The sequence below is a fragment of the Corvus kubaryi genome, unplaced genomic scaffold (genome assembly GCF_017639235.1).
Source record: "Corvus kubaryi isolate FWS band 111438036 unplaced genomic scaffold, C.kubaryi_AGA036_p1.0 138, whole genome shotgun sequence".
NCBI lineage: Eukaryota > Metazoa > Chordata > Aves > Passeriformes > Corvidae > Corvus > Corvus kubaryi.
The window spans coordinates 11,533,901-11,555,858 of record NW_024580672.1 but is presented as its reverse complement, the minus strand read 5'-3'; the positions used below and the strand labels follow the sequence as shown (position 1 = coordinate 11,555,858).

General features: G+C 43.6%; 1 protein-coding gene across 4 annotated transcripts in view; it reads left to right on the top strand.

Moving 5' to 3' along the window:
• Positions 1-21,958, top strand: part of NT5C2 (5'-nucleotidase, cytosolic II) — a 53,249-nt gene that overhangs the window by 23,076 nt on the left and 8,215 nt on the right. For all 4 annotated transcript variants that reach the window (XM_042019234.1, XM_042019235.1, XM_042019237.1 and 1 more), the window contains 6 exons: positions 16,218-16,335; positions 17,741-17,836; positions 19,138-19,229; positions 19,420-19,477; positions 20,741-20,834; positions 21,849-21,902. In XM_042019234.1, the coding sequence (XP_041875168.1) occupies positions 16,218-16,335; positions 17,741-17,836; positions 19,138-19,229; positions 19,420-19,477; positions 20,741-20,834; positions 21,849-21,902 (512 nt within the window). The remainder of the gene's footprint in view (positions 1-16,217; positions 16,336-17,740; positions 17,837-19,137; positions 19,230-19,419; positions 19,478-20,740; positions 20,835-21,848; positions 21,903-21,958) is intronic.

Here is a 21,958-nt window from a genome sequence, read left to right as displayed (position 1 = left end):
TCCTAGGTTATAGTGTCACATGGGCTGTAACTGAAGATGTCATGTACAATCCTGCCTTCTTTCTCATTACCACTTCCAAGGCTATGGATAAAAAGTTCCTATCACCAGTAATATTTCAGTTTAGAGTTGTTGTGTATATGAACTGAGAAAATGTGAGGTAGAGTGTCAGGGTCACCTAATAATAGGTTAATGCAGTATGTCAGCTATGGTCATCTGGTTACTGTGTACTGAGAAGGAATGAGAGATGAGTAATGTGGCTGGGGACAGTGTGAAGGTCAGAGCTGGGGTCAGAGGCTAAGTGAAGGGCAGGAAGGTTTCCATAGGTTCATGGTTCAATTGCAAGGAGCAGTTTTGGAGATTGTGGCAGGTAATTGCAGTTTATATTTAGATCAGTTCCTTGTGTTCTTTTATCCACAAGGAAGTCATTACATATAAAAGGTTTAGTTGTTCAACACCTTATTTATACATCTGTTTAAAGTTCTTGCCACTTTTTAAGTCATGAAGTATATCGTTGTTAATCTGTGCTGGATATCACTGCAGGCACGTGCTTTCTGTTTGTGTTTCACATCTGTGACAGTCTTGTGGCAGTGCTTTTAAGGAGTGCATGAAAAACACTTGTTCAAGAATAAATGCTTAAAAAAAATTTAAAAAAGAAAAGAAAAAGTTGTGGGTTTCGCTTCAGTAACAGAAAAACAACTTCTGTGCCTTTTGCAAAGGAAGTGGCAGCACTTCCCAAGGACCCAGGTGATCCCAGTGGGGCTGGTGTGGAGCATGAAGTTTGTTGTTAATTTTCATCCTGACAGAAGGAGAACTTCAGCACTGTCCTCACTGTTCATTTTACTCAAATGTTGCTTGTCCTACAAACACAGAGCAAATGTGTTGTTACCCACAAAATGATGCTTAGTGTGATGGAAGGAAAAAAATGTGGATGTTTCAAGCATCCTAAAGCAGTACCAGGGACATAAAATCCTGGTGCTTCCCAGGCTGGAAGACCACAGTGCTCCAGTTGAGCAGGCAAAGTCAGTGCATTCAGAGAAGTTGAGTGACAGGGTGTGAGGCAGAAAAAGAAATGGAATGTGGTCTGAGCAGAAAACTGGAAATCTGGACCCCTCTGGGGTAAGCTGCTGTCCAGTGACTTCTTCCATGGTAGAACAGAGATAATAGTTGCAGATCGTTTTACTAGGAGTTGTGAGAATGTAATTAGGTTGGAAAGCCTTTTGCAGATAAAAAGTGTCATGACTGGTAAGTACCATTTCCCCTTTTTCCACTCAAACTGGAAATTAACATATGAAATTACCTGTTTATTTTCTTATGTCTCAGAGTTGTCCTTTCCTCTCCATGTGGGCTTTTATTATCTGACCATTATTTGCTATTTATAGCTTGCATACAAGCAAAAATACTTACTCACTGCAGGGGCTTTAAAGAGTGCAGTGTTAGAATATGATTACAATTATAATAAATTAATTGGAAATGATAATGAAGAAGTGGGACAAGTGAAGTATTACAGTAATATGCTGTAGTTAGTGCATTCATTAGACCCTGTTGTGTTTTCTGACTGGTGTCGTTATCCTTTACCCACTCTTTCACATGGACATGCTACTTGTCTTGATTAAAAGAAGAAAAAAAAACAATGTAAAAAGCCAGTTTATGTGTAATTTAACATCTGGAAATGGTATCTGCATACCAGATGGCGCATGCTGAGCAGAAGCCTTTTGGAGACCATTCAAAACACGTAAATAGGCCAAGGAAAAGAACAGAAGCATCTCCAGTGTCATTAGTTCCTCATCTAGTTTTCTGCATTTGTACTTTCAGGCATAAGCCACTTTTCTGTAAAGTTTTTTAAAATATCCCAAGCACAATCTTCCTATTCAACAATTGAAGGCAGGCAGAGTCATTGACCCTGCCAAAATCTCTGTGTGCCGTTGCCTTCTGTTGTGAACTGTCACATCAGAAATAGACTGATGAAGTCATACATTTGACATCTCAGAAGAATGGTTATTTTGATACACATTGAATTACCTGTCTTGTAAAGAAGTACTCCTGTCTCTTGTCTCTCTTTCTTCTTTCCAAACCAATGACCACTGGTAGCACCAAAAGTCTTCTTCAGGAGGTGGTTCAGTACCAGAGATGTCAGAATCATTTCATGTATTTTGAACTTTAGAAGCTTGAGACAGTTTTATTCTTGTACCTTACGAGTTTAAGGACACAGACTTACTTACAATAACCATCTTTTCTGTCTAGAATAATCTAATTTTGGTAGGGACCTGGCATTTCCATTTTGAAATCTGTAGTAACAGCTACCATGCACAGGCTGCAGTGATCGTGTTCTACTACCAGCATGTCTGAGAATGTCAGCTTGCCAGCTGAGAGCAGTTTTAGTATTATCATGTTACACTGCACATGAAGTACAATTTCATGTGTTATTTTTTAGAGTAGCATTTCTTAGAGTTATTAAATTAAAGAACCACTTAACTCAGAATTTAGAAGAATTCAAGGCTGTCTGATACAGCATTTCCACAGTGGTTTTGTTCACTTTCTAGTCAAAATTAGGTTAAACTTCGAATTTTTGTAAATAACTCCTGTGTTCCCTGATTGTGCTTCTCTCTTTCCTTGCATAGCATTGAGAAATACTGTTAATGTTAATGGTTGGGTTGGGCAAACAAAGTCTTTTTGTGTTGAAGAGCCTGAAGCTCTTTCTTTTAGCTTTTTCTTCTGAGAAATGATGGACCTTAAATAGCTGAATTTGTAATCACTGTGATTACAGCTAGAATTGATTTTGACTGCTGGGAAAATAAAATGAAAGCAAATTGAAATAACTCTCACAGGTTTTAGATTTCTTGTTTTCCCATAAAGGATTGTTGTTGTATTCTCATGGGGTGAATAAGATCTCTTACGTGTATGGAAACTCCCAAATGTCCCTAGGTTAACGTTCTGGATACTTTAGTACTAGAGGCTCTGAAGTCTCTGATATGTGTGAAACTGGCTGGCCCCTTCCTATTCAGTCTGTTTGGGAAGCATGTTTAGTACCTAAAATAATGCTTTTTTAAGCTAGGTGTTATGGGAGGCAAGTGGAAGGAGCAGGAAGAATGCAGGGTTTGACTGTGGTTTGTGTGCTTAGTTAAGTAGTTGCTGTTTAAAGTTTGCAGCGACAAACAAGAGTCACAAAGCAAACAAGAGTCATCAGCTATTTCAGCCCTTGCTGTTAGTGGAGGTTAAGACAAGTTTTTGTGATGTTACACAGCCCTTCATTCCCTACCTCTGACCTTGCTGCCTGCCAGCCTGGGAGCGAGGCCCTGCCGGTTCCCTGCGGTGCCCTTGCTCTTTGGGAAGCCACGGCATTACAGCCGTGGTGAATTCGCTGTCAGGGCAGAACTGAGAATTACTGAATGATTCCTGTTCAAATGAGAGAGATTGAAGGTCCTTTCGTAGTTATTTGTTGTGTGCTAAATAGTAGTTTCATTTATTATCTCAATGATTCATCACTGCTTATTCATCCAGCTGGAAGATCAACAGTCACTAACACTTCTGGTCTGCCTGCCTTTTTTTCACCAGTACTGTCAAAACTGCCCGTGCTTTGGTAAAGGAAAATGTTGCATGCAATCCAAAAGATACACAGCCTTCTCTGTTTTGTGTTTACTGCTAAGTGCAGAAAGTAAGATAAAGGTGTGTCAGTGGAGGGTCTTCACTGTGACACTCACCTGAGCCTGAGGAGTCAGTGACATCCATTGGAAATGCAGCAGAGAGAGATTGGTTTCACACGGCATTTTATTTGGCTGCTTCCTACTCACTGTGAGCTACACTTAATTATTAGATCTGGATCCAAATAATGCAGGAGGCCTTGGCATTACTAGCTCTTAAATGGGACAGGCTGCACAATGAGGTGATGGATAGATGTCCCTTGACAGGAGCAGAGCTAAAGCAGTGGGGTTCCCAAACTGGCTGTAATTTCACACTGGGCCTTTGGCAGATGGAGAGGGATAGTAAGAATTACAAACTCAATTGTGCTTGAAAAGATTCCTCTGTGACTACTCTTCTCTGAAAGTTACGGCCTTGTTGAAAGTTTTATCTTCTGTCTCTGAAGTAGATAAGAGGTAATATCAGTAGACAGGATGCTTTCATTTGGAATGCTTTTCCTGTGCTTAATTCATTGCTGCTTCTGTGTTCTCCAGAAATTGATAATAAAATTATCATTGGCTGCTGAAAACGGTTTCAATAAAAAAGGAGGGGAAATGAGGCTTGAAAAATACTAGGTTTATTGTGTGCAAATGTGATTAATGCAACATAATCTGATTCGAATATAGCTTGTGTCCTGGAAACATTGCCAATTTAATGCCAAGGATTGGTGCACTGCAAAGATTTTATTGCAAAATTGCTTATGCTTTCAGCTTGTAGCATTTCCCTTCTCATCACATGGGAAAGACGGCTTTAGTCTTTCCCAACTTAATCCAAAGTGCAACATGCATAAACAGGTTTTGCCCCTTCCTCAGGCAGGTGTTTGTGTCAAACCCATCCTTGCAATCTGGAAGAGGAAAATTTTTCCCACCTTCATCTTACTTTTGAAATGCTTTTCTTTACCTGTTGGCTCTGGAAAAGATACACTCAGCCAGAAGGTAGAATTGGATTGTTCCTGCATGTGATCTGGGAGAAAGGTGACCGCAGAATTGAGAACTGGTTCTTCAATCCATCTACTATTTTTACTGTAGCTGAGTCTATCAGGTTTCTGTGTTTCAGTTTGTACAACTGAGAAGTGGGACAAATGAAATTGTATGAAAGAATTTCTGGATTGCACAAATGAAAAACAAATTATAAATGTGGGAGTTTTATACATGAAAGATTGAACTGAATACTTAAAAAAACTACTGAACTTGTAATGTAAACAACTACAACGTATCTGAATGTCAGTTCAGGTGTTGTTATTGTCTGGTCATTAGTGCTTGAACTCCAATGTAAATGTTCTAATGAGGCTCTCCTGCTTAGGGTACACGTTTGCCTTTAGTTTCATCATGATGGAAGGACTACAGGCTTTGAGGCTTTTTTGGGGAGATACTAAGCAGTTTTGCTTCTTTCCCAGTTTGCTGGATAATGCAGTTCTTTGTGTCGTACAGAAACATTGTCGTGGTTGGAGAAAGGAATCAGTAGATGTACAGGAGAAGCCTTCCAACTGTCCTAGCCAGGACTGGGAGATGCCCTGACGGTTGCACATCTGCTGTCTGCCTTTTCACATTTGCACATTGCCAGTTTGACAGGTGCAGATTTTGCAGATTTCAGAGGCTGGTTTAGCCATTGGTGTTTTAAAGCTAAGGGCAGATGGAGAAGCCAAATTGTTCCGAGTATGCTTTGAGCTGGATGTCTTTTCAAATACCAGCGCAGTGGTTATTGTCCCTGCTCTCTTTGTGTTGCTGCTCTTCAGAGCCTGACCATTTAAAGCTGTGTAATGAGCAAACGAGGTCTGGAGCTGTGGGATCTCACATGCTGGTGCTGGGAATGAGGAGTGGAGAAAGCATGTGTTGCTTGCTCTGTCCCAGTAAATCACTGACTGACAAACTGCTAATCTGCTGTCTGTGGAGTCTTGAAGAATCAGAGTGATAAACAGAAGCTGCTGAAAGAACGACTCTTCACAGTGTAAGGAAAGTTTCAAAAGCTGCTATATTCTGTTTTCTTGCTCTTAAAAACATGATGATAACACCAAGCTGGGTCAGCAGGCTGTTAGTATACCGAGGCGAGTTCTCGTCTGGCAGGACGAGGAAAATAGGGAGGCATTTTTCAATCTAATCGACCCCCTTATCTAGTAATCTTAATACCACAACAGAAGTACTATTAAGTTGCAAATACCCTTGTGATGACTCAAACAGCTTACTCTGTAGGAGGAACTAAAGCTGAGAGTACAGAAGGCTTTGACTCTGAGATCACATGTGTGCCATTGCTTTGTGAATGCCTTATTTTAGCATGCTACCGAAAACCTTCTCTATGTGGCTTCTTGCCAGCATGGGCACTTGTGCTGTATCTAAGCCCAGGTGCACACTGTTAAACAAATGTATAGCCTTGGAGGCTTACTCTCTTCAGTGAAAATGGAGAAAAATAAGAAGCTGGATCTGTTTGGATGCTGATAAACCTAAAAAATGCCTTAGATATATTGTATTAATGACTACTATGCCTTTGAGTAATTTCCTTCTTACTTCTAGATGCTAGCAAATTATGTTTGAACCTGAAGCCCAAGCAACTATTTCTTCCCTGTTCATAAGTCTTCATTGAAGAACTAAGCTCATATTTTGGCACAGTAGTTTGTTTCCATGGAAATGCAGGGATATTTCCCATATGGGATTTTAATTCACAGTGGGCTGTATCTGAGAGAGGTAAATTGTGAAGGCCACTTGTTAAGCACAGAAAACATTTTCTTGTGTCAGGGAAACTGTAAAAATTTCCTGTAAAAGAAAGCTGACTCTGTAGTCATCTTTAAAATACTAATCCAGTGCAAAGGAAAGTTATACCAACTATTAAAATAGACAAGCTGAAGTTTCCTTAAATTGCAGAGTCTGAGTTGCTTCTCTCAACATGCAAAATGTGACCTCAGTGCTGCTGTTCTTACCTCAAGCTATTCATTTTTATTCAGCAGAAGAAATCTTTCCAACACAACAGCTCTGCTCTGCCAGCCTCTGAGGCATATTCAAACAGCCCAAATCTTTGTTACATCGAAGGCAAACAAAGTACAGCAGCAGAGAGCTAAAAATATCTGGAATTTACCAATCAGAGCACTAATAAGCCTGCTTTGGGAAGAGTTAAAGCTGATGATACTTAACAACACTTTTTTTTAATGCAAGTAGAAACACAGCACTAAAAACAACCTGAAGTGTGGACCCAGCAATTCACAGCCAGGCTGCACATCCAGTGCTGTGTCAGTTCTTGAAGCAACAACAGATCCTGTCTTTACATACCCTGTTAGCATGCAGAGCGGGAGAAAGGGAGCTGATACAGTTCCAGGTTAGAGGTTTTAGAGCCGAAAGCTGTGCTGTGCACTTGGGGATGTTTGCAGGAGCATTAGAGGTAAGGAATTTTCCACTGCTCTTAGGCTGCAGTGGGAGCGTCGCTGCTTTATGGGCTCTGCTGTGGCTGGGGACTGCAGAGCCCTGGTGCTGCTCTGTAGGGAAGTGCTGGTTTCCTCCCAGAGCCTGTGTTTGGCATCATCACAAAAGGGTGCCGTGGAGCCACTGAAGCTCACATCCAAAAGATTCAACCCTCTGGTGATTAGTGACCCTTGCCTCAGTTACTGTCAAAAACATCCGTGGGCACAAAGGCGCTGTGCAAGATCTGGCTGCTCATGCAGGGCAGAGCAGCTTGTGTGTTAAGCATACAAAAGTATTCCGGGATGCACCTGGAGGTTTCATCAAGGTATTGTTTGCTGATCACTACAAATACATAATTTTTAGTGGAATAGAAAAGGCACATTAAATATTGAAGTGTGCTTAAACACTAAGCCTAGTCTTACTGCACAGGTCACTTCTGTGTTTGAAAAGATTTCTGTGGGTAAGTGAAAATTATACTCAATATGGCAGCAGTTTTCTGTTCATTTAGACTGAAAAATTAAAAATTCAAAGAAACAAAGCATAATGTTGCTACCCATTTTGTTTAGTATTATGAAAAGTCAGTTTAAACATTGAAGTGTTGCAATTCTGCTTTCCATAATAATGTGCATTTTTATTTATGGTTTAGTGCTTCAAATCAAACCCCAGGAGTCAAGAGGACTGGAGCCTGTTCCTACTTGGTTTTCAATTCATTTTGACTGTAGACAAGCCCTTTATGGTCACAGTTCAGCCGAGTTCATAAACAAATGGCAAGTCAGAAGTTCACCGTGTTCCTAATTGAAAACATATGAGTCGTCCCATGGGTTTCATTTGGGATTTCTTGTGGTTGCAATCAGGCACGTTTACCACTTTGTCAGTTTGTTTACAGGCACTGAGCTCCCAGGTCAGCACAGCCCAAAGGTGCTCGACTCCATTGCCTGCAGGCAGGACACGTGTTTACGTGGGCAGAGACGACCCAAACCACTGCTGGACACAGCAGAGCTTTAAATAGAAGTGTTTTTCCCTTCATATCCAGTGAGGATATTGTGAAGTGAAATGCCTGCAGTGGCCATGGCAGGAGTTGAGGTAACACTTGATGTGTCTTTGGAAAGAGAGATGCAAGGCAAGGGGATCTGGAGGTCTGTGCTCATCCCCAATCCTGGGATTGCTGAGCCAGCTGAGTGTACAGAGGGTCCCACAGTACAGGTGCCTCTGCAGGGTTTCTAGTTCTCATGGGAAAGAAAATCCTCAGCTTTATTTCCAGTGCAAAGTGACAACACCCTGCCAGGCTGTGCAAGCCAAGTGTGAGTCTGGGCTCCCATCAGAGCTGAGCAGTCTGACTCCACTGTCAAAACTGAGGGTAGTTAACACCCAGGTGTGAAACTTAAACATGACATTTCAGATTCCTTCCTGGGTAAGTAATGAATTATTTTAACAGGGAGAGCAGCATAGCTTGAAAAACATTAGCGTTTCCCTTTTGTTATGTTTCAGTGGCAGTGCCTGACAATACCTGCCTGATTAGAAAAGGCCCTGTAACACAGAAGCTGAAGTCATTAGTATGCTGGAGCAGAAATTCTCCTCTTTTCCACTTGTATACGAGAAGTGGTGTTGCTCTGTAACAAGTTTTGCAGATAAGATACCCTGAAAGGAGGGTCAGTGTGTAGAGGTCAGACAGCATTCCTCACTACCTGGTGAGGATCCTGGGGATCCTCAGACCTCTGGCCCTGCAGCTGAGACAGACTTTCCTCACACTATGGCAGCATGTGAAATGCTTGCCCAACACTTACTAGTACATTTAATTGGTATTGTTATTTCAGTGGAGTTTGGTTTTTAATTAAATCCAGTGTCCCAAACACTTCCAGGACTGGTCACTGGCTGTTTCCCTCTGGATTCTCATCTGGTGTTGCAGGTCAGAAGTGATCAGAAGAGATCAGAAGTGCCAGAGGATGAGTATTTGGAGCTTGTGTGTAATAGCCAGTGGTGTGGTTGTCGTGGAGGGGTGACTGTCACAGACACAGTATAGTGGACACTAAACGCCTGGCTTTGGGGCCATGTGCAGAGGAGATAGTGACAGAATGGAGGGCTCTGGGGATAGATCTATCCTATTTTGGGATGCTAGGATCTCATTTCATAGACATTGTTGAGCCAGGAAACAGATATTTGTACTGTTAACAGGGGATGGGTTTGTAAAAGGGGATCTCAGTCCTCAAGGCTTTAACTAAGCAGTTTTTGTCAGCACAACACTGATAGAAATCTATTCCTAATACATACTTGCATTACTTATTTGTGGTGCAATTCAGAGCAGCACTTTTATCCTGCTCTATAAGTGAGGTTTGTGTAATTTCAAAAATGTATTTGTACAAGCTTAATTATGCATGTTGTGCCTGAGACACATAAATCTGGATACCAGCTCTCCACCTGCCCATGTATGTCCCCAACTGCCTGATTTGCATGCCTGACTCACTGGAGAATAAGCAGCAACTGAAAAAACCTGTTTTTAGTTATTTTACTTTCATTTCTTCAAGACTTAACACAAAGTAGTTGGGCTGCATTTCCTGTGCTTCAGAGAAAAGGCGAAACCCTGTGCATTACCTGCCCACATTTTGCCTTACCTGTCTTTGTGTGACCTCTGGAGAGCCCAGAGAGCGGGTAACATTTCTGAAGATTGAGTATTTGTTAAAGCTTTTTGCAACCCTTCTGGAGGAGGTCATCACCTCTAGTTTAAGAAATACTGATCTTGTCTGGACACCTGAAAGTCAGCAGCACAGACAGTGCTCTCAGCACCTGCGTGGGGAAGGAGTCGAGACAGTGTGTGCCCAAGGGATCAGAGCAGGGATGCATCACCTGCAGGAAGCAGCTGCTCCCGTGAAATGCCCTGCCAATGTGGGTTTGTTTTGGGGGGGCATTGCAAGCACCTTTCCCTGGGCTGCTTCTTGCCTTCCAGCTGGGAGGAGAGGCAGATGAGGAATTGGCAGATGGAAGGGTTGGGAGCTCCTTCAGGAGGTGGTAGGGCGTCACAAGAGAGCAACAGATGGGGAAAACCCGGAGGAAGGCATGAGTGATACTTCAGGTCATCGTTTAGTGGTCCAGGCTCTGCCTCTCTGCCTGGAGGAGCTGCTCTCCCTGCAGGTTTCTATTTTTGCAGCAACCTCCTGAGCTCATTTTTCCCTTCCTAGACGAGGGTTCTGGCGAAGGGGAGCTGCTTCCTGGAAGCTGCCTGGGTGGTATGGGAAATCAGTGTGTTGTCAGTGTTCCCAATTCAGGGCTTTTACCAGCACTAAGTCCATAGTGATTGGAAATACAGTGGCAGGCAGGACTGGCTTGCAGATGTGCAGCTTGAGACAGCAAATACATCTCACAAGTGGGAGACAACTGAAGCAGTGCAAAAAGGGGTCATTATTTTAACTTCAACTCCTGCTTCTTTCCTAAGATCCATGAGTACCTTGTAAGAAGTGTTGGCAAGCCCTGGAACAAACCATCAATGAGATGCTCGCCTGCCTGAATTTGTGTGTGTAGGAGAAACAAGGGAAGATACAGGCAGCCCCTAAAGGGCTTTCTCCTCCCCACAGCTTAAGCAGAGCCATCACATGCACTTCAGCCTTTCTCAGCTATTCATTTTGAAACAAAACAGGCTTTAAACGTTTATTTTCAGAGAAGCCTTCCAGGAGGTCTGCATACTTCTGTGCGTCATTTTTGCAACATCATTCCAACTGGTTCAGCGTTGTATTTAGTGCAAATTGGATCTCAAAGATAATTCTTGATTACTCTGTGCATACCTGTAAGTTGCAAAATAGCTCTGGTGTTCTCCCTGTGTGTGCTTGCCAGTGAGAGCACTGCAGCTCTGTGTGCAGGTTTGGTGCTGGTTTATCCTGCAGTGCTTTGCCCATGAAAGCCCAAGTGAAAGCATGTCCAAGTGTACATTTAAATGCACACATGCACCACAGACTGACCTGGTGTGCGAGGCTCTCATTGGGAGCACCTTCAAGGTGTAGGGCAAAATTCTCTTCTCAGGTTCCCAGAGTAGCTCCTGACTCAGTCTCCCAAGTTTCCTGTGTTGACACTAGCAGGCATTTTATGGTGAGAAAGAAAGTGAGTGTCCTGAAAGGAGTAATTTGTCACTGACTGAGGAATGGACTATAATGGCAAAGCCCCAAAAAGAGCACGAGACCTTTTCTTGAACTCGTTGCTCTGCATCCGATAGAAACACGAAGGGTTTGTGTCACTTGGGCAATGTGCTTCTAGCCTCTTCTTCCTAATTATCCCTGAGCTGATGATCTGAGACTGCTTTGTGGCTATGAGGACAGAATTTTGCCTACAGGATGCACGATTACCAGCTGTGCCTCTTCTATAAATCAGTTGTAAGTGTATTTGGAATAACTGCCAGGCCAGCTTCTGAGCTTACCAGAGGACAGAGCTCCAGCAGACACAGTCCCACATGGCACAGACCTGTTGCAGTTTTAAAATCAGTCTGATTTTTTTCTTTAACAGGGGAGCCCAGTGTAACTCCGTCAAGCCTGGAGTGACACTCTGAATCTGCATCTGCCTCATGTGAGTTAAAATCCTGGCAGCAGCATTTTGCATAAGCTGGAGCCTCTGTAGAGAGCTTTTTTTTTTTTCCTTTTCTTTTTTTTTTTTTTTCCTTTTCAGGAAGGCTATAAAATTGTATGTGTCTTGGCAGCAAAGGTAAACACAACCACACAAATGCATGAGAATTGCATACCTTACTGCAAAACCCCTGCTCATTCCAGACCAGCTTCCCTCCTAGCACGTCCTGTGTCAGTCAGGGACGCCCGCACTCATCACAGACCTGAAGGCTTGCAGTGTTCACTCCGGGGTACCGCTTTTTACCTTTTAATGGTGTATTGTTAAGCCAAGTGATGGTATTAAGGGGAAGCTGCAATGCTGTCAACTGGCTTCTGTTTTTTTAAAACCTTTCGTTGTTTTCTTTCCACCCTGGTTGCATAATCCATGAGCACTGGGTGCTGATTGCCCTGTGCTGCTGAAGCATTTGCCTGTGATGGAACAGGACTATTAAAATAACAATTCCTCTGGAGCTGGGGACTTGGCTTGGTGGCAGAGACATGGCCGTCAAGCAGTAAGAAAAACAAATCAGATGAAGTTGTAGCATGTACTTTGGTTTTACTGTCATCCCATGTGTGTTGGGCAAGGATGGTGTGAAAATGTGTTTGTGGTTCTGCCTCCTCCCCTGTCACAGAGTTGGGGATGCAGGAAGACTGGGCCCTTCTCAAGTGGGTGAAAGAGCTGGGCACGGGAGACACTGCAGGGCAAATAGCTGAATTCATGATGTTGCCATGGCACACAAATTATCTCCATCAGAGATACCAGGATTCAGCAACCAGGTCTGAGGGAGGGGATATTCCAGCAAAGTTTAAAACATGTTTTCATCATGCAGCTGCAGAAAAAAGTATTGATCTGTCCTTTCTACTCTGTTTCCTCATGGCTGCCTGAAGTAAACAAGACATGAGAGAGAACAACAAGCCCTGAGTACAATAATGAAATTTTTTCATCTAGTAACACCTGTAACTGGGGCATCTTCCCCAGATGTGCTGCCAGAGTTGCAGCGATGTCAGCCTGTCCATACTGGATCTGAGGAGGTGGATGGTTTGTTTGCCCAGAGGAAGCTCCTGTTACTTGAACAGGCTTACAAGAAATGTCAGGGGGTTGTGGCTTGTTCGGTTGATGCAGCCAGTGCTGTGGTGTAGGGTGTTGTCAAGGTGAGCTCAGGGAGCTCTCAGTTTCTTCCCAGCTGTGTGTCTAATTAAAGGAAAGTTTATCTGGAGCAGTAAATATGCTGGTAACTAGAGAACATTTATTGTCCCTTTCACAAGTCCAGTTTCCTGTGTCTCTGTTTAGTTCATGTGTCAAGGAGAACGCTCTCATTTTCCAGATATTGTGGAGTAGTAGAAAGATAGAGATGGGATCTGAGGCATAGATGAGCTAAGAGTTTAGTTTTATTCAAAGAGACATCAAGGAAGCAAAATCTAGGGTTTGAGAGATACGTGGAATAACTGTCCCCCCGAAAGAAACATTTAGATTAATCCTAATTAATCAAATATACTGCCTCAGCAGAGATTTGGGATGATGAAGGCTGAGGTTGATACCTCTTCTTCAGCCTTTTTCCTAATGGTGTTTCAGCTTGTTTCCTTAGAGAGTTGAAAGGAGGTCTGTGGTGCTTTTTCTAAGACAGAGAGGCAAATACAGAAAGAAATCGAGTGAGGGCATTTTGTGAGCAGCTGACCCCATGTCCCATGCAGCTGTTCCCTGGTGGAGTGTTAACAAGATACACAGATTGCTCATCAGAAAGCCCTCCAGTTTCCCTGGAAAGGCTCTGCTGGAGCTGTTGATGAACCACTTCTGCTTGTCCAGAGGAGATGCCAGTGTGCTCCTTGAGGTTCCTTGTGTCTGGACAGCATCACCGTGGTTGGTGAGTTCAGAAAGAGCAGGGTTTCCTTGGAGAAATGTTTTATTTGGAAGTGATGTTTTATGGATTAAGTTGGTAATGTGGTCAAATCCCCAGGAGGCAAAGAAGGAGGAGTACAGCAGCTTCATGGACAGAGGGGGGGATTGGAGTCTGCTTCACATAACAGGGAGCTTTTTCACATTTTGAGAATATGTGCAGGGGTACTTATAAGCATTTTCCCTGGGAAGTGCCTTTACTGTCGTGCATCAGAGGAATTCCGTGTTCCAGGTGATGCTCTGATGTCACTCTCACAATTTTGTTCATCACCTAACTCCCTATTGCTCCCTCCAACTCTAGCTCACTCCCCAGAATTGCCTTGTCAGTCACTGCTTTCTTCATTACTGTACTTTTTGATTGCTTATTCTTATCTATATCTCAGTCAATCCTTCCTTTCCTAAAGGACAGAAAAGACTACGTGCATTGAATGTTGTATCATGCTGTTGATGTTTGCCATTGGTATAATATTGCTTGAAGATTTTGATAACTGCTTTTTTGATTTTAGTTATCTGTTTAAGACCATTACAGGTTTGCTTTTTACATTCTTAATGTTGTTAGTTTAATGGGGAAAATTAACTCTTGGGATTCTGGTGCTTTTTAGATTCTTAAGAGATATGGGAGCCCTCTGTCATGGGTACTGTGATCTCAGTGTTCTGACAATCTTGTTTCATCTAAAGTCCTTGCCTTTTTTTTTTTAGGGTTTTTTTTGTTTGGTTTTTTTTTTTTTTGCTTTCTCCTCTCAGATTGAACTTCTTTATCCCACAGTGAATATACATGCTGGTGATTACCTGGGCAGTATAGACAATGTGTATTAATATATATTGTGAGGCCCACAGATGTGTTAGATTTTTCTTAGGAAAAGCAGTCTGTCTTCTAATGAGTTTACTGCATAACTTGCACATTTTCAGCTAAATTTGAAATATTCAAGTGTTTGAGGCAGTTGGACCCATTGAACCCATGGTAACCCTCATTGCAGTCAATTTATTGTCTTTATTTATGTTACGACCAGTTTAAGACAGCAACATTATGGTATCCCACTCTTAAGGGGAAGGGAGCACCCAAGATTTGTAGGTTCTTGTGGTCAAAAGGAATGACAAAAGCCAGAGCGTCCACAAAAGCTTATAAAGTTTTATTAATAAATTACACTTGGCAGGAAAATCAGTATGTTAGTCCCTGACCTTCTACTACAAGCACACAGCAGTGGGGTTTGAGTAAAAGGGTAGGGTAAAAGGGAGGAGAGAAAGAGATGAATTAAAAAGGGGGAGAGAGAGAGAAAGGAAGAAAGTGAGAAAAAGAGATCACCAGTCCTGGCAGCAGCACTGATCCAGCTGATGGGATGTCCTGGGGCACACGCACGCCTGGGCTTTGTGAGGGTATCTTTTTATAGATAACGTTTTCCCCACCTTGAAAACAGGGTTCTTGCGTTCTGTGGAAATCAGTTGCCATGTGTACTTCATTCTTCCAGACCTTTCTGAAAATGGGTTGGAGGGTCTTGGGTGGTCTTGATCTCCCCCCTACAGTCCATGCTCACTTCTCGACCTCCTTCCTGCGCTCGAGCTGTGCTGTGCTTATCTCCAGAACAAGGATGTTTGTCCCAGAAAAGTGCTGCCCTTACCTCCACATAGCCCCCTTCTCCAGCCACATCCAGTTCTTTCTCACAACATGTTATTACCAACAATCCCTGGTTGTTAGTACCAACAGTCCTTGGTCAGTTTCATGACTATCCAGCTGTCTCAGTGTTTGAGACATGCACATTAGCCCCTTATCTTCTGGGCTTCTGCAGACATGCAGCGAGCGTAAACACACTGCCAGAGAAACCCTGTGATTTCCATCTGTCCTGATTGCCTTTTAGAGGGAATTTAATGATCTGATTAAACAGTAACATTTTCAGTACATGGGAAGGTCATTCGCAGGAAGAAGAGAGGCCGCATGATAGGAATGGCTTAGTTGAACAAGTCTGTTTCTTTTGCATGGAGCGAAGGGAAGGTGTGTGTCCCAGGTGAGCAGCTCCTCTGACATGTGAGAGCGGTGAGCTTGCTTTAAAAAGCCACATTTTGATGCACAAGGGTAGTAATGAACAGATTTTTACAGTACCATATGGTGTTATTAACAAACAAATCATATGTTAACTTGACGGCTCTACCTTCAAGCTAACGTAGTCTGCAGCAAACATTAATTCCCCTGAGATGAAATCTGGAGCAATACTAAGCTTTGGGATTGTATCCAGAGCAGTAACAGTAGCACAGAAGTGATGAATTTCAGCCTTTCCAACCTCCAATACATGTGTTCCCACAATTTATTGGTTTCTTTATCGGCTTTGCAAAAACACAGCAAACCAAAACCCAATTGGAGCAGGTGGAACAGGGAGTGTTCATGCATCTGCCCAACAGGACTGCAGGGAGAGGAGCTGCTGTTTGAAATATGTTTTCCATGATGCAGAGAGCTATGATAAACTGATGGATATTTCATCTGGTGCACTCTGCTGCTGAAATTCAAACTGCAGCTCTGCTTTGCTGCAGCCCTGGGGCAGGAGCTAATTCCACCACGCTCTGGGCTGGGGGATGAGGGAATGGTATGTGGAGGAGGGAGGAGGGAGAACGGGTACATTACTTTTAATTGCCTTCTTGTTTAACCCCATAGCTGTCTTCAAATTTTCTAACTGAAATCTCATCTTGGTACAGTGTATAAATCCCCTGAATACGAATCTCTTGGATTTGACCTGACCGTAGAAAGATTAGTTTCCATTGGATACCCTCATGAGCTGCTCAATTTTGTGTATGATCCTGCGTTCCCTACCAGGTAAATGACTAACAGATACTGACCCCACCTGCTCGAGGCCTCAAATACTTGTTCTGTGGAGTTCACAGGTGACACGTGAGGCCAGGTTTTCAGTTGTGGATGTGAAGCCTGTGGCTGGCCACAGATCATGGGGAAGGGAGAAGACTAATCCAGTATGTGGGGGGCCTTTGCACACATAAATCCTTGCCAGCAAAGAGGGAGCATCCAAGAAAAGAACCCTGCTGAAAACATGGTCCAGAAATAGCTTTTCAAAGCAAAGACAGCAGAGACACAATTGGATTGGGAATGAAATCAGGATCAGGGGGAGAAGGAGACATTACTGTCCAAGAGGCTGCTGGGATGTCTCAGAATTCTTTTCTGTAATGATTTTAATTAGTAATGTCCTGGTGCGTAAGACATCCTGAAAATCAAGCTGACAGTTAACAAGAATAAAAGTGGGACCAATCCAGTTCACCTGTCTAGATGAATCAAATGTCAAAAGCATTTGATTTAGTAACTTTTTGATTTCATAACTTTGTGCTAAGTTAATGGTGCAAAATTACTAAATTCCTACATTTTGTCTTTTGGTAGGAGAGGTAAAAAGGGCACTGTTTGTGTTGAACAAAGCTTTTGATCTAACTCTGCACCTTTAACTTCTTTCCAGTTGTGCCGTTGCTGGATTTTGCTTCTTTGACTCCTTTGGAGTTTCTTTACAAAAGATTGGACCAGAGGGTCTGTTGGTTTGTTCCAGTTTCAGCCTGGCAGCCTCCTTCCTTCCCTCCTCTCAGTGTGTTTTAAACCGAGAGTTGCTGCTGGCTCTGCCCTTGCCTGTAACAAGGCATAGCCCTTCACAAACCCGTGATGAGAGCTCTGTTAAATCCACCAGCTTCATCTCAGGGAGGGGACAGAAGGGATGTCTCTGTGGGAGGGCTGCGTTCTCCAGATGCAAGCTGCTAGATAACTGAGTTTTGCCAGAGTCAGAACTGGGAATGTCCCAAGCATTTTGTGCCATGGTTACATGCCCCATCTGGCTTTGTCTGTGACAGAGCCATGAAAAAGAGGAGAGAAATTCCTTTATCACACCTTACTGTTCCCTGTAGCCCGACAGAGGTGTCAGGTGTGTGACCCTGTGGAGGAGGCCCACAGCTCCCCTGGGAGGTGCACAGCTGAGCCTCTCGGGTTAAACACTCTGGGAGCAGTGGGGAGCAGGTCAGGTGTCTCTCCCACCTGGTGATGCTGGGCTCTGATTGCTCACCTGCCACCAGCTGAAAGGGAAAGTAGGGACCCCATCTGTGTCATAACAGCAGCTCCTTCAGATGCCCCATGCCAAGTGAGCAAAGCTGTTCTAGAGCTGTTCTAGCTGCTGTTAAAATGGTCACCCCTTGATGCACTTGCCTCTTCATATCCTAAATTGCTTTCTTAACAGAGGCCTGGTGTTTGACACCCACTATGGAAATCTGCTGAAAGTTGATGCCTATGGGAACCTCCTAGTGTGTGCACATGGCTTCAATTTCCTCAGAGGGTGAGTGCAGACTCTTGGCTGTTCTTTTTGACTTAATACACTCTATTCCGTCAATGATCCTCAGGGCACCCATTGTATAAGGAGTCTCAGGGACTCTATGAACAGCAGATGCTGTTTTGATGGTTCTGCAGCTCCAGGATTAAATGGGGATGCAATGAGGGTCTCAGGTACAGCAACAGCCCAGATGTTTACAAGGGAAAGGGCTGTGCCACCACAGGCACATCTGTAGTGTGCTGGGCGTAGAAGAACGTGTGCTGTGGGGAGGAGTTGATGGGATCATCCAGGGGCTGTTCACCTGCCCTGGCACAGTTTAATGTCAGCAGCTTGTCAGTCAAGACAAAGCCATTGCATGAGGACCTGTGCCCCATGAGGCTGTCAGCTCCACAGCCATTGCTCAGAAAGTCTGAGCTGGCTTGGGGTAGGAACAAGCTTGCTCTATCCCTTTGTGTTTCTGACCTTTGAGGGTGTCAGAACAGAGCATTGCATGCCATCTCCTGCAGCCTTCCCTGGCTGCTTGTGTTTCTTGTCCCAGAGAAGGTGCTTTAGGAAGCAGAGAGGACTGCAGTGCCATGTGCCTGATGTGTCCCAGCAAATCCCACCTCCCACATTCCTGCTGCAGGGGCATATGAATGGAAGGCAAGGCAAGCTCAGGGCCCCCAGGGTGACAAAGTCATTGCAGGCCTCTAAGTCCTTGCATCAGGGCTCCAAAATTTAGAAAAAAGCCCTTGTATATGCACTGAAGTTCCTCTTTGAGCCTAAAGTTGTCTTTAGAAGCTGCAGAAATTAAGGAGACCAGAATAATGATGTGAGTTCAGTCAGTGCCACCCTGCTGATGAATTGCAGAGGGCCCTGAGCGAGCCTCCTGCAGCAGAGCCCTGCACACCCCTGGCTGAAAGCTGCTGGGGGAGTGGAGAGCAGCACATGGAAAGTGGGGGAGAGTTTAAGATGAGCAAACAATGAAAGTGCAGATGATTTAAAGCATCCTCCTAGCCAGCAGCATGGGGCTTAAGGTCGAGCTGTGGACTCTGGACCACTGTGTGTCCCTGTGTGGGCTCTGCTCAGTTTGCTGACTCAGCGATGAGGGCTTTGTCCTGGTTCTGCTGGAGTCAGAGTGTCCCAGGGAATACCCCTGGATGCACTTTTGCTCTTGTGCCAGCAGTGCATGTGGGGAAGCTGGGTGTTGATTAAAGCACAGCAGACTTTGGTTAGTAGACCCCACTACAACTCTGTTTTGCAGGTCAACACTTTTTATCTTTGTTATGTTTTGTGGTTTCACTCTTGTCCACTTTATTTATTCTCAGGCCTGAAACACGGGAGCAATATCCAAATAAATTTATCCAGAGAGATGACACAGATAGGTTTTACATTTTGAACACATTATTCAATCTACCAGGTGAGTCTAATGTGAGCCAACACAGTCCTCTTTCTGTGCCCTTTAAGCCAGTAAAGCTTTGCTGATGTCGTACTCTGCTTTTCTGCTTGGGTTTTTTTACGTGAACTTTCTTCCTTTGGGCACAAGGCCCAGAGTTAGGTGGCTGTATGATGTTGTCCTTGTGTTATAATCTCCCTCTCTTTCCTTGCAGAGACCTACCTGCTGGCTTGCCTGGTGGATTTCTTTACTAACTGTGACCGGTACACGAGGTTTGTATTCCCTCCGCTTTGAGGTGTTGATGGAACAGTAAGATTGTTACTATATTATACAGGAGCAATACAGCACAGATGGAGCTGCTCTTAATATCAGTGGAGGCCCCTCAAGTGGTTTTGGTGGGGGAAGGCTCAGGCTTCCTGTAATTTAGTGGTGATGAGTTGATCTGTGTGTACAGTGGAGGCTGGCTATGAAGGTTTCCTTCACAGAGTACATAAGTACCAACATACTGACTGACACTGGTATTTGGGGCAGCTTCTAGGACTGCTGACTTTTTACAGCATGGTCACAGGCACCACTCAGTTCATTTTGAACCTGTGTCCATTGGAGCCATGTCTGAACTGGTAACTGAAAGGCTGAATTTCCTCAGATGGTTACCACAAGTGCTTCATGTTGTAATAAAGAACATTGCACACTTAGAGGTGAAGTGCTCAGTGTGGTGTAAGAGGCTGTTTGTGCAGCATGAGTACTTACCTTGCTGTCAGAAACGTATAAGCATAAAACAAGCTGTGGTTTGAACTGGCAGATGTGAATGCTGCTGTGCTGCTTATCACCTCATGTGATGGGTCGTCTTTGCATATGTGTGAGTAGAAGGCAAAGGTTTAATGGGATTTCACCTGGGAGTGGAGGGACTCTTTATGCAGGCAGTCCATCAGGTGAAGTACCTTTTCTCAGGAGAGGCATGATGATTGCTGTCATAATAAATACAGGTCTGTGTAATCTTTCTTGATTTCTTCTGATGCAAGCTGTCATGGCTGTCTCAAAGATACCTCCAGAGTATATTTTAATTTCTAATGTTAACTCTAAGTGTGCAACATAGAAGCAGTTCCTCCTCTCAGCAGCATTACATTTAGTTGATTTCCATGACACTCCCTTCTCTAGTGCTGGAAAGAGGGAGAAAGGACACCACTCTGTTTATTCCCTCAGTACTATTCATCTTCTGTAAAATGCTGCAAACTGCATTTTTGCAGTTTTCTGCAGACTTTTTACCTTCTTGTAATACTGTGGGTGAGAAGTAAGAGTTACAGTTGCAGAAAGCTGTGGTACTGCTGTGGAGGCACAGACATTCCTGGGTAGCACGCAGCTCCTGTTAAACTCCGGTTACTTCTTTCAAGTCTGAGCTTCAGTAAAGTAGTAGATAAGAAACCATGATGGCAGGATGAAAACACAAGCTCCAAACAGCATTTTGAACTTGCTCCTTAGTGTGTTTCTTACCTGCTGTGACTGTATGCTAAAATCTCTCTTCTGTCTCTTCACAGCTGTGAAACGGGGTTTAAGGATGGAGACCTCTTCATGTCCTTCAGGAGTATGTTCCAGGATGTCAGAGATGCTGTTGACTGGGTTCATTACAAGGTGACTGCAAGAACTCCTTGGGACATGTATGGTTGTAACTGGGTGAGAGGGGCTGGTTTGTAACTCCTGAGTTCAGATGTTCTCTGCCTCCTCTGGGCAAGGGCCCTGCTTTGCCGCCTAGTGAGCAAATCATAGATTGCAGTTGTTTGGGAGTAAGTCAAGATTTAAACTGCCCTCTTAGTATGGGAACATATCTGGCTTGGCTTCCTATTCCTTTTTCTTGTGCCCAGATTCCATTTTTGTACTGTAATTCATGGGTTTTAGAGCGTGATGCCATGAGGGTATTTGCACTTCAAGTCCACAACTTGAACATTGTCCTAATTATTAAAGCAGTATTCTACTGCAAATTGTTTTCATTGGCACTATCCTATGTCATTAAAAAGTACCTGCATTAAAGAGAGAAATACATCAGCTGTTCTCTAATTAGAGAGCAGCATTTCATCTTCTGCACACTCTTGTGAACAAATTCAGAATATAATTTTGTGAGCATTAACATATGGTTAAAGACCTGATTTTCTTGTTCTCCCTCATTCAAGCAGTCTGTTGGGTGGGATGGAGAACCATCACAGGAGAACTCTGCTCACAGTTGTACTTGTGGTGGTCTATTTACCCATGCAGAAGTCAGGAATCTATTTTTCTTTCCTTATGCAGTGTTGTGTGATACATGTTGGAGTTGGCCTTTGACTAAAGCATTATGGTCAGTGTTGGAGACAGGTCATTAACTGTCTTGTTTGGTATGGCAAATCTATTTTTTGTTTGTTTCTATTGTATTCCCTTCTGAAAGGGTTAAAATGCTGTTGAAGTGGATTATTTACCATGGTGAGGGAATCGATGGATCACAGAGTTTGTGATGGTCCCTGCTACTCAAAGCCTCTCATCTCTAGAGTCACTGGTTCAGATTCGCCCTGGTTTGTACTTTCACAGCATTTTAAAGTGTGAAAGTTGGCATTACTTTGTTGTCTCTTACATCATAAGTTTCCATGACCTCACTGGGTTCTGTTGTTTCTATTTCAGGGATCGCTTAAGGAAAAGACCCTTGAGAATCTGGAGAAGTATGTGGTGAAAGATGTAAGTGTGAAGTTACTTTCCTTGTGCTATGTGACATTCAGTACTGACTAAGCAGG